General features: G+C 36.9%; 2 protein-coding genes across 2 annotated transcripts; both read left to right on the forward strand.

Moving 5' to 3' along the window:
* Window positions 1-3,889, forward strand: LOC133531195 (uncharacterized). The gene is made up of 6 exons (XM_061869330.1): window positions 1-151; window positions 267-290; window positions 858-899; window positions 1,396-1,485; window positions 2,972-3,085; window positions 3,790-3,889. Exons 1-6 carry the CDS (start codon window positions 77-79, stop codon window positions 3,805-3,807), a joined length of 363 nt encoding a protein of 120 aa, XP_061725314.1. The 5' UTR covers window positions 1-76; the 3' UTR covers window positions 3,808-3,889.
* A 4,569-nt stretch (window positions 3,890-8,458) lies between these two features.
* LOC133531124 (protein DR_1172-like) lies at window positions 8,459-13,420 on the forward strand. The gene is made up of 4 exons (XM_061869243.1): window positions 8,459-9,292; window positions 9,596-9,631; window positions 10,465-10,494; window positions 12,436-13,420. Exons 1-4 carry the CDS (start codon window positions 9,152-9,154, stop codon window positions 13,198-13,200), a joined length of 972 nt encoding a protein of 323 aa, XP_061725227.1. The 5' UTR covers window positions 8,459-9,151; the 3' UTR covers window positions 13,201-13,420.

A 13,420-nucleotide genomic window follows, 5' to 3' on the forward strand; every position in this document is an offset into this window, starting at 1 on the left:
AACCGCTGGCATAAATAGCTACTCCACTCAAGGTGTAGTAAATCTGCTCCTCTGTCAGTGCAATATTGCGGTCACCATGCGAGTCTTACTTTTGTTATGTTTGCTGGTCCCGCTTGGAGTTTCGTGCCGATATATGAGACGCCACAAACAGGTTAGATGGGAATTTGATTCAGAGTGCTTATTTTACACATGTGGGTTACGAGAAACATTTCATATTTACATATTTTTAATTTTTTACATATTTCTTATTCTTTTTTTTATAACAGCCATATATGAGACGCCACAAACAGGTTAGATGTGAATTTGATTCATTTTACACATGTGGGTTAAGAGAAACATTTCATTTTTATTTTCTTCATATTTACATATTTTTAATTTTTTACATATTTCTTATTCTTTTTCTTATAAATAGCATGAAGATTCTCAAGTGTTTCTCTTACCCCATTTAACCTCTTTTTTCATAAGTATTTACAATGTCAATGTGTTCCAATGCTGAGAACAGTCCCTCAAAAAAAAAATTTATCCCGCCATAGCCGACGTGGTCTGCCTGCTCCTCGGGATGAATCTGTGGTTATCGTAGCCTACAACTAAGGTTCTGCTCGAGATTTCTTCCTTAGTCGAGACGGGAAAACGAGAACCCATCAGCCGTTACGGTGGGCAGTCTTGAATGGGACCTTTTTGTTGTCATCATGTTAGCTATCTATTTCGAATAGCCTAGCTAGGTTAGGACGCCGCAAATAAATTTTAAACTTGCAAGGGCGCCGCGGACTGAAAAAGAGTATTAAGCATTAACCAATAATGTTCTTGATTGTCTTAATTTATTAAATTTGTCTATAATTTCGTGCTCTTGGTTTAAGGGTGGTCCTTCACCACAAAAAACGCAAGAAATTGTAGAAATGGTAAGTACCTTGTTCTCAATACCTACGATTTAATACATACACATTTTGACTATATTTTGTAAACTTTCATGTACAGTCAGATGCAGAGAGAGGTGACCCCCTTGCAGACTTGTATGCGGGGGGGGGGGGGGGGGGGGGGCACCTCTCTACAGTGGCAAGGCAAGACCAAAATTGTATGCGGGTAAGGTACATTTAGTGAGGCCCTCTGGCGGCGCAAGCGATAACGAACATTTTTACGTTATGTTCGAGATATTCTTATTATTGGACGCGCGAGCTTGAACTGCGAGGCCGTAGGCGGCGACCCACGTGGCCCACGCCTAACGCCGCCTCTGCCTCTCTAGTACCTAAATGGTTGACTGGTAGAGAATTCCTTTTGGCCTTAATTTCGCCATTTGTACATTTTCCTTTATTTGTGCAGTAAAGTTTAAATAAAATAAATAAAAAAGAAGAAGTAGAGAGAATAGATAGGATTATGACAAGTGATGTCCACTTTCAGTTGCAAAACATGCCCCTGGATGTTGACGCTGAATCAACGGAACCCTTACCTGCATATCTTATGCCCATTATTGCCCCCTATGCTGAACAGGTAAGTGTTACATACCTATAATACCCTCATACCTTAAACGACACATCACAGCACACATCACACATCTAGAAAGTTACAGAAGATCAAAGGAGAAAAGATGCTCATGACGTCATGACGCAGCCCTGCTAGTGCATGGCAGAGAGATTTAATATGGAAAATTCTTAAGCAGATCGACTTACCCTAAAGCCTTCTTCTTCTTCCTCGCGTTGTCCCGGCATTTTTCCACGGCTCATGGGAGCCTAGGGTCCGCTTGACAACTAATCCCAAGATTTGGCTTAGGCACTAGTTTTTACCAAAGCGACTGCCATCTGACCTTCCAACCCAATTTACAATAAACTGCCCAACAAAATTAGAAATATAGAAAATTTAAAGTCATTCATATCAAATTTAAAATTATTTTTAATGGATAAGGCATATTATTTCGTCCAAGAGTTCATGGAAGATAACTTTTTTGTAACTACTAATCCCTTATTGCATATTATATATATTGCATATATTATATATCCTTAATTAACGCCTTATGTATTTAAATATTAAGTTAGGTATGACTAGATATTTAATTCTTAGTAGAAATAAGTTTAGACAATGGTTTATATTTAATTAAGAACATTACATGATATATACTAGTCCTACCGTTCAGAAACTACGTAGATGTAAAATTGTTTGCAATGTCGTAACAGGGTGCCATGTGTTTTCACACTCTTTAATGTAACAACTATTATGTACCATGGTTTCGCCATAAAGATTTATATTCTATTCTATTCCAAACAAGGCCTTGTTGGGATTAGTCCGGTTTCCTCACGATGCGAATTTTAGTGTTAGAACACACGAGGAATGGAATAGCCTTATTTCGTATTTGCGTACAGAAATGCATGTTGAATTTTGCGGGGAGGTGAAAAAGTAACACATGCAAAAGATTACTCACACATGCAAAAAAGATCTGTATCAAAACATGAAGAGACACGCACATATGATGCTCATTTTAACGCACAAAAACATATCACACATGGAAACGTCTATATACATACATTGGCAGTCCTCAACTGCGCGTTTCTCCAGAGACTTCCTGCCTTTTGGTAAGGAATAATTTGAGTATCTATCATGGACACCCAACAACACAAAGATACAATACAACACAATTAACAAAGATTAAACCTCTTTAACCGTTATGACAGCACTTTGATTATGAAGAAAATAAAATGTTACACTTGAATGAGATACGATTTTTCAAAAGTAACCAGGCTTCGATGACATTCAATTTGCACGTCACCATGATGTCACGTGTCCGTCTTACGAATTTTCAGTCTGACGGTCACGTGACCTGACGCGAGTTTAACATTTTTCCCCATCACAAAAAGTGCACAGCGCCGCTAAAGAAGTTTTCACTTCAAAATACTATTTTTTGCACGAATTTTTTTGCCAGAGGCGTAGTATAATTAATCTCTAGCTGATCTGTAATTACTTAAATACTACATTGATATTTCAGGCTGCAAAGGAAGTGGCAATGAAAACACTACAATCAGGGCCCAATGCATGGGTAGCAGAGAATCCAGAGGTAAAGGCGGCAGTGAACGCAGCAATAGAGAAAGCTATAGCTCAGGTAGGTGCTAATATTCAAACTATAATTCGTCCTCGGCGGACTTTCTCTGATCAAATCGGGGAAATCCTGAAGAAAGGCCAGGTCAAGAGCACCCTAAACCGACGAGCGTGTATGAGGAATGTCATGAATGTGAAGGAAGCGAAAGAGGTATGTCAGGATCGTAGCAAGTGGAAATCCGTGGTCTCTGCCTACCCCTTCGGGAAATAGGCGTGATTATATGTATGTATGTATAATTCGTTTAATATATAATACAGCTTTCCGGTCCTAGTTTTTACAATCATCAAAAAATCGAAAAAAGTCAAACGTATGAACATAGCTATTGTTAATATACATCAAATTATGTAAAAATATTTTCCAAAATGTCAATATCCAGAGAGGAAAATGGGGACTACGTTTTTATGGAGAACCGTCCGTCCCCTTTCCTCTAGAGTTTATTTATATAACCTTTTTGTAACCTCTGAAATACTGATAGGTGAAAGCGGTATTTTTATTGTGAATCGTCCAAGTAAAAAAATATGTGTTGTAAAATTTAAACCATTCAATACATTTATGTATTGTATAATGTACAAAGCATACGCAGACGTTGCCGATTCAGTGTCAAACTCGCAGTAAGGCTGCTGTCACTCAGGCAAAATTGTGCATGCTTTGTTTATTTGAATATACAAGATTTGTCATTCTAAATTGATATTTTTTCTATATTTCAGCAATTTAGGACCAGCTGAAAACTCGAGGCACTCCAGCACTTTGTCTTCTTCTTCGATGAAATAAAAAATAAATATATAAAATATATTTTTATTTTCAGAAGTCATGTCTATAAAATGTATCCCATATTTTCCTCCTGAACGACATCAAGGAAAAAAAACGAAAATAATTTATTAGAAACAACACACAACTTTGAACTAATCGATATTAATATTAAATATGTGACATACTTTTGTAATTTTTTTCTCAAAGAGGATACCACTCAGCATGTGTCGGTCGGCGCACATAGTGCAGCGACGCTGATTTTCAGTAGACCCTTTAACTTGTAACCTAAACCCTAAAAATAAAATACGTTACAACATAAGAATAATCAAAAACAATGCGGAACAGGTACTTTTCAAAATATCAGACAGCAAAAAACAAAATTTGCATATAATTTGAAACGACATCGCGCGGCGGCGGCAGCGGCGAGCAGCGGCCATAAGTGGGAACAAAAGGTCGGATCGCTGTGTCTCGCTCCAACCTATGGTCGCCACTCGCCGCTGCCGCTGCCGTGCGATTACTTATTTCTGTGTGGCTCTAGTTACTGTAAGAAATCTTATAAATATATTATTAGAAAAATCTGGTGTTAGAGGAAAGTGGCTCGTGCTTTGTATTCGGCGGCTGTCGCTGCCAATTCCGATTTGTTTTTTTATTTATTTGAATTAAAAAAAAAAACAAATTAGCCCCAGAATGTAGATATTGTTGGCAACATCAAGTCTACCCTACCAGGCATAGGCTATAAAAACCGGTGCAAACCGTTGCTCGGAACATTTTGCCTTCGGCTGCCGTCGTGATCGCGTGAGCTACTTCGATATCGTTCCATGCTGTTATTTTATATTTCGTTATGTAATATAAAATGTGCGATTTGTTCCTTTAATTTTGTGATATTTATTAGAACTTTGAATAAAATAATTGTGATTTGTTTATTCTGCCGTTTTTGTTCTAAAATCCACCCTGAGACCTTAAATCAGATGTTGGATAAAGAACGTTGCAGCCCACATTAAAAAGGAACAAATTTTACATTTGACTACTTTTATGGTGTAATGGTTATTATCGCGTCTTTTTTATGCGATGTTTACGATGAAATTCCGGTTACATGCGGGTAATCTTTAAAAGCATTCTGTTGCATTGCTTTTAGTGTTCGATTTTGCGTAACCGTGTTGCTTATTGTAGTACGTTAGTGTTTTATTTCGGCAAATCATTATAAATCGTAGTTTTGTCGTTCTTAGACTTAAATGTGCGGTTACCAAAAGTGTGTTCATTAAAATTGATTCTTGATTAGACGTATAATATTGGACCGACTGGTATTTTTTTGTGGTTTAACATATCAAGTGATCCAGCGACATTGAGGAAGTTACTGGACGTCGCGAAGTAGATCGCGTGTTCGTATGTGTAGTAGTTCCCAAAATGGCTCACGCGTTAGTTCTCGGTACCGATTGCAATCTGACTCGCAGGAATGAGACTATTGGGTACTAATAAATAGGCGTTCTAGATCGCGTCTCCGTCGTGATTAATCGCGTGTTCGATCGCGTTACCGGTCTCTGAGTGCGCATCGTAGTGTGACTCCGCGGTCTTATGGGTATTCGCGTAGAAGGTCTGCGGATGATCATAATAGACCTCTAATACGTTCACGTCGTAGTTCTGGTGCTAACAGTAGTTCTCGTTCACGTAGGTGCAAACCATCCGTAAACAAATCACCTCAGTGGCGTTATTGGGAACGCGTTTCATTCATACAGGTCGATCGTACGTACGTAGACCTAGTATTAGTGCGGATCGCGATACTACACAAGTTTCGAGTGTGGCAGTGCACGGCGCGTCTCAAATTGCACAAGCTTGGTAGAAGTGATTAAATTTGCTCAACCTGTGAGATCACATAAATACTGACCCTAGGAAACGTCTTAAAGACTCTTACTCAGGCGGGTTTTTCCATTAATCGTCGGAAATGCACTTTCTTGGTCACTGAAGTCGAATACCTAGATAGGTTAGTAAGTCAAGGTCAGGTAAGGCCGAGCCTTGTAAATTAGAAGCCACCGTTAAATCCGTGGCAAGGATCACGAGAGTTCCAATTTGACGATCTTGTTTTTGTAACTAAATATTTTTAGTCTACAGGAAAACTTATTTCTTGACGAGCGGACGCTACGGCCTGAGTCTAGTCAGCGGCAGCTGCAGGAAGATCAGTGGCAGCTGCGGGAGAGAGACTCAAGCGGCATCAGTGTATGGTGCCTTGGCGTGGCGAGTGGTGCCCCGAGACAATGAGCTGCCCTTTTCAGTGGCGTTCGTCGCCTACTGAACTGACATGGCGTTCGTCGCCTACTTAACTGACATGGCGTTCGTCGCCTACTGAACTGACATGGCGTTCGTCGCCTACTGAACTGACATGGCGTTCGTCGCCTACTGACATGGCGTTCGTCGCCTACTGACATGGCGTTCGTCGCCTACTGACTTGGGAAACACTTACAGGGCAGTATTCTTTCTTTATTTAAATCTTATAGGAGTAAGCATGCCACGTTATCTGCACTCCGATAGGTTTCTTTTGATATTTGTGTTCTTGTTTAAATAGAAAAAAAAAACACGTTAAATAGCAAAAGATGTATTGACGAAACATTGAATTAACATACATGGTAGATGTGGTTGAAATAAAATGTAAGCGTGTGTTATAATTGCTCTCTCCAATTCCAGCTGATGACACTGATGACTGTCCAGGTGAAGCTCTGACGGACCTCGCGCCTGGAGCCCGTACGAGCTGCTCGGAACCGGCCCCTCAACCTTTGACGATGAACGCGCCGGACAGCGCAACCAGCCTATCAGAACCCGGCGCGTGACGAGTGCCCGTCCTTCAGCCATCCACTGCTGGTACCACAGGCTCCGTGGATGTTACTCAAGAGGTCGTGGACGACCTCTAGTCAGGAGAAGCCGTGTTGGCAACATCAAGTCTACCCTACCAGGCATAGGCTATAAAAACCGGTGCAAACCGTTGCTCGGAACATTTTGCCTTCGGCTGCCGTCGTGATCGCGTGAGCTACTTCGATATCGTTCCATGCTGTTATTTTATATTTCGTTATGTAATATAAAATGTGCGATTTGTTCCTTTAATTTTGTGATATTTATTAGAACTTTGAATAAAATAATTGTGATTTGTTTATTCTGCCGTTTTTGTTCTAAAATCCACCCTGAGACCTTAAAATATTGTAATTTTATGCTGTGCTATTAAATCAGTCCCCGCGTCATTGGTTGTAGAGAAATTTAAAATGTTTAATTTTGCTGGACCAAACCCAAATCGTCAATGTTAATCATCGACGAATGCGTGACGAATACCCAATTTGGATTTCAAATTATGTGATAATGATAACCGACGCTGGTATAAAGAGCTCCACTCATGGTGGAGTATAGTAGTCACCATGCGTGTCTTACTTCTGTTATGTTTGCTGGCCGCTCTCGTTTCATGCCGACGTCTGAGCAACAGAGACGAGGTAAGTTGAAAATTTGTGCTTTTAAGATAGGTATCTGTATGCTGTCAAGATTGGTACCTACATGCTGTCAAGCTATTTCCGTCAGTAGAAAAAAGCGGCAAATTTAAAAAATGTAGGCGCGAAGAGTTATTGTTCCATAGAAAATTTTAATTTTGTGCCTTTTACTACTGACAAAGTTGTTTGACAGACTATAAATACATTTCTCAAATATAACAGTTGCGTGAGTTGTAAGTATGATGTACTGTAATTATCTCAGTAAATGATACGATATATTGTATTTCCAACGGTTCGCCAACACAAACATCACGCGGCACGTCCCACAGTGTTCCAGGATCGCTTGGGTTCGGTCATTTTTATATGACTTTGCAGATCGACATGGTTTAATATTCTTATGAAAAGAGTATGTACTTACCCCCTGTAAATGTTTTATAGATTTAAGAAAAAAAAACAAGTTGCCATTTTCCGGTTGATACTAAAAAGAAAAAAAATATGATGTATCGTATATCCAAGTATGAAATATCCAAAATTTCCTTACCCTTAATCACTTTTCATATAAAAATTATGTCTAAAGTAAAGCCTGACCAGAAATATTTGAGTATTATCAAGAGGGCGCTGTTATTCTCATTTGTATGGTGACAGTTCAGTTTAGTATGAGAAATTTAGTTCCATTAAAATTCCGCAATATGGCGCGTGATCATATTACTGGTCAGGCTTTTGTAAACTTCGAAGCCACTTCTGAAGTGAAAACTTCTTCAGCGGCGCTGTGCACTTTTTGTGATGGGGAAAATTTTTTAAACTCGCGTCAGGGGTCACGTGACCGTCAGATTGAAAATTCGTAAGACGAACACGTGACTTCATGGTGACTTGCAAATTGAATGTCATCGAAGCTTGGTTACTTTGGAAAAATCGTATCTCATTCAAGTGTGACATTTTATTTTCTTCATAGAGGTTTAATCTTTGTTAATTGTGTTGTATTGTATCTTTGTGTTGTTGGGTGTCCATGATTGTAGATACTCAAATTTTTCCTTATTTTACCTGCACAAAAAAGGAGCTAAGGACGACATTGGCAGCTATAGACCAATAAGCCTAATATCAAATGTGTACAAAATCTTCGCAAAAGTCATTTTAGAAAGAGTCATTAAACTCATTAAAGTCCTAGATGAAAATCAACCTGTCGAACAAGCTGGCTTCAGAAAGAATTATAGCACAATTGACCACATCCATACTATTAAGCAAATTTTGGAAAAATATAATGAATACCAAAAACCTTTATACATTGCCTTTATTGACTACTCTAAAGCCTTCGGCAGCTTGAATCATAATTATATCTGGTATAGCTTAAGACATCAAGGAGTAGAAGAACCCTACATCAATTTTATCAAAAACATCTATGGCAAGAGGACAGGCCGAATAAAACTGGAATCTAAGGTGACTCTTTTCCTATAAATAGAGGTGTGAGGCAAGGAGATCCCTTGTCTCCTAAACTGTTTAATGCAGTTTGTTTAGTGTAAATTGTTTTGTATTGTTTTTACATTTTTTTGGTTAAATTTATGCATAAAGTGTAAGATCTGTAGAACTAATTTTCATTTTTGTTTTATTTATCTAAAAAAAGTTACTTTTGACATTATAGCTGTTTTATAATTGATAACATTATACTTGTAAGATAGCCGAGAACCTTTTGATTTTAAGCCAAAAAGTATTTTTATTTTTATGCCACCCTACGTGCTTTATTTTATAATGTCTCAATTATATAGGTATGTAGAATATTAGATATAATAATTTTGGATTTGTAATTTCATATAATCGTGTCCCACAGATATTAAATGAATCTGAGGCTCCAACGATAGCAAAAATGCTTAGACCATGTCGGTTTATGACCTTCACGGTTTTTATGTCACCTTTTATTATAAAGAGCAAAATAATATTTCAGAACGTCCACCGCAGTGGTGTGGATTGGTACAGCCACATCAGACCAGAGGAGCAGGCGTACTGGGTAAGGTGGCTCGACGAGCTTAAACTACTGGCGTCACGCGTCACTCATAAGCTCTTAACAATTTTTTTTAACGAGCCTATAAAGTGTTCCACTCCCCCACTACTGGGCTAAGGTCTCCACCCTAGACTTCCAATCTTCCAGTATGAACCATAAAAATAAAAATGGTTTTTTTTTGACAAAAGCCGAGTTACAATACTTAAAATAAAATATTATCCTATTTAAGTATACGAACTTTTAAATGAGTTCATTATTTAACATAATTTAGTACAATTAGTATGTAAATACATTTTTTCGTTTTTTCAGTACCAGGATTATAAATTAAGAAGAATTTATGGTGCGGTACGTATCGTATAAACGTTTTTGAAACCCGTAGAAGGGGTTGGATAAAAAACCAGATGTAACGAAAATTGTTATGGTGCGGTGACTTATATCTCTGCAACTATAATACCTATTTAGTATTTATATAGTTTTAATATAAGCCCCTTGTTTTCTGGTGCAAAGAGTAAATGTCAAGTTTAAGTTTCCGATTTAGGCCACGAGATGATAGAATTTACAACGCGCAAGGGAAAATGCGTATACTGTAGGGAGCAGCGCCTGCTTGGGTGTGAAGTGTCACTGTCAAGTTTAAGTTTCTAATTTAGGCCACAAGGTGGCAGACCCTCCAACGTGTTCGATCCATTTAGGCTCGCCAAGTGAAACCATTGAACCGTTATTTTAAGAAAGATTTTTCACATCCATTTAAATAATTAGTATACACGGTACGGTGTAATACGAGGAACCCGAAAGATTTGAACCAGGCACTTCTGAGACCAAAAGAAGGAAAAAATGTTATATAAGTTTAAGTAAATTGGGCCAAAAAAATTGACTTCTTGTTTTTTTTTTCAAATTTTTGAATGTATTTGTACATAAAAAGTTGATGTTGGTATTTGTACATCACTAAAAATTGTACAAAAATCACTAAAAATGGCACTGAAAATGAATTGTAACGATTTTTTTTTGTGTAAGTTAGAATAAGATTGTTTTTTTTATAATTGGTATGAACTCTGAAACTAGGCGAAATCCAGAAAAGTTTATAAGACATTTTGGTGTCTAAATATCAGGAATACACTTAAAATCTTTCGGTTTCCTCATGTTACACAGTGTATACTTAAAGTATTTTTTGGTTTTTTCAGTACCTGTATCCAAGAAGAAATTTGAGTTCGGTACGTAAATTGTATTGAGTGAATCGACTTTAAAAACATGTAGAGGAGATTGGATCAAAAACCAGATCTAATGAAAAGTGTTATGGCGTGGTGGCTTCTTTGGATGAAGATTTAAATGATAGCGAGTAATAACAAAAAATATCTTACTTATTCCTCGTTGTGTAGGGTAGGTATTATTACTGATTTAAGAAAAAAGCTTAAATTTTTCATGCCTACGGTACAACCACTAAAAATGCAAATCTCTATCATTTATCTACAGTAGACCTTTAAATTGATGTTTCGACTAATAGTCTAGTTATCAAGTTAGGTACATACTACTCCTAAAAATACGTGCGATACCTCATTGGATTTGCAATGATGTATAGAAAAAAATATTCGAAGCGTGTAAAAGCGCAGAGTGTCAAAAGTTATAGACAAAGAAAGGTAGAAACAATAAGATATTTCCCCATATTTTTACCCATAATTTAAAAAAGAATTAATATTTAAGAAATCTAATTAATAGAAAATAAAAAATGGCATTCGTCAGATGCCAACAGAGAGACCCCTTCGGCCCGGCTCTGTTTAGCTTGGCAATTCAACAGATCATCGAAAGTCAAAATAAATAAATATTATAGGACATTATTACACAAATTGACTAAGTCCCACAGTAAGCTCCATAAGGCTTGTGTCGAGGGTACTTAGACAACGATATATATTTGATCACTTTTAAAGCAGTTAACTGAAACACTAATCGACTTATAACTATTTATTAAAGCACTCTTTATTTTATACTTTACTATTTATTTTCTACTGTTATTATTAATATTGAACTCTAACAAAAAGTTTGGTGGTAACTACTGGGAAAAAAATCCCACCTTTTACCAATGGTAACGACTGGACTGGACTGGAAAAAAATCCCAGTAATTACCACTAAACCGAGTTGGTAGTAACTCGTGTGATTTTTTTCCCAGTAGTTACCACGGGTATAAGTTGGGAAAAAATTCCCAGTAGTTACCACTGGTAACAACTTGGTGGTAACTAGTGGGAATAAGCCGAGCCGCTTGATGAATGCAATATACAATTGACGCCTTAGGGTCAAAAATTATTTTGTTGTCTTAAAACTTGTCCTGGAGCGGTATTAATTTTTGTCAAAAAAAAATAAAAGAACTACTATCTAAATACGTTATCTTTAATTGTAAGGTAAAAGTAACAAAGCATGGTTGGATACTGAATTAAAATGTATAAAATAGAAAAAAAAGTTGTGACGAATATACAGTTTTCGTGACGAAGCTGTTTTTCATACTATTAAACGATATTCCGGGCGTCTATTTTGTGATTACTTTTTTCCCGATGGAGATATCTAATTTATATATTTTTTATAATAATTGCAATAACCTCCGAACATTATTAAAGGAATTAAAAAATGGTCCTATGTATATGTTAACAATTTAGATGCGTTTATAAATAATAATAATAAATAATCCGCGTTTGGATGTTTACGCTGCCTTTGCTTGTGTGAGTGATGATGATGAACAACAGAACTAGGTAAGTATGTTCAGGGAGCTAGCTGTTTTTATATTTTTAGTAATACATTATTAATATTACTAGTATTAAAAAATATGATTGAGAAGAAAATTTCTAAAAAAACCTCTGTAATAATAATAATTTAGATTTCTTAAATATCAATATTGTTTGATATATGGGCGAAAAAAAAAAACTTATTTTTCCACCTTTTTTTTGTCTATTACTTTTGAATTTTTTTGTGTGTTAATGAGTTTTTCGAATATATTTTTCCAGATATTATTCCGAAACCAATCAGGTATTTTTAGGATTAATATCTGTGTTTTTCACCATTTTGGACTTATCGACTGGACTATAAACTTTCCAAACGTTCTTAAATATAAGATGTTATTCTAGTGTAGAAATTTTAAACAGAACTAGGTACTTTTATTTATGTTTCAGATAGTAAAACAAGTGGTAACAAAAGGGGTAGCGGCAGCGACAAAGATAACAAAAGTAGCAGCTAAATCCGTAGTGAACGGGGCAAAATTCGTAGGGATAAATGTAAAAAACGCAGGAAATAAGGTAAAAGAGGTAGGACAAAAGGCAGTGAAAAAGATAATAGGGGTAGGGAAAGAGACAGGGAAAAATATAAAAGAGGCAGGGAAAAAGATTCAAGAAGCAGGGAAACAGGCAGGGAAAAACATAAAAGAGACAGGGAAAATGGCAGGAAAAAAGATAATACAGACAGGGAAACAAGCAGGGAAAAAGATAACAAATGCAGCAAAGAAGGTGAAAAATGAAGTGCAAAAAACTGTAAAAAACATAAAAGAGGGTACTGTGAAAGGGACAAAAAATGTTATAGAGACGCTGAAACCGGCAGTTGTAAAGGGGGCACAAGAAGCAGTGAAAGAGGTAGTAAAAAAAGCGACAAAGAAAGCAGCACAGAAAGCGATAGACGCAGGCATAGAAGCAGCCAAAAATGTCGTCCAGATTATAGTTCCGGAATATAATCCAAGTTCACAGGCGAAGAAGTTAGACTTAGAGGAGAGAGTGATTGATCTGGCGGGAAATTATATTATATCAGATTTAGGCCTAAATCCAGAAGAGCAAACCGTAAATTCAGACGAGCAAAGCGAAAGTTCAGAAGAACAAAGCGAAAGTTCCGAAGAGCAAAGCGAAAATTCAGAAGAAGAAAGCGAATATTCAGAAGAGCAAATGTACTGAGCGGCTGAATGCGGACTACCTCGTAAAAGTGTTTGTTATATTTAGAATTAATTGAGGCATTTGGGCACTTAACGAGTTCTATAAGTAATTTTTTAATAGGAATTTTGATGTAACTTGAGTTCTGATAATACTAGAAAATCTGAATAGATTGAGAGTCGTCTACTCTCTCTACGCCTCTCTACGCCTAAAAAAGTTTGATTCATAATAAATATTTAATGAA

The sequence above is a fragment of the Cydia pomonella genome, chromosome 24, assembly GCF_033807575.1.
Source record: "Cydia pomonella isolate Wapato2018A chromosome 24, ilCydPomo1, whole genome shotgun sequence".
In the NCBI taxonomy this organism is placed as follows: domain Eukaryota; kingdom Metazoa; phylum Arthropoda; class Insecta; order Lepidoptera; family Tortricidae; genus Cydia; species Cydia pomonella.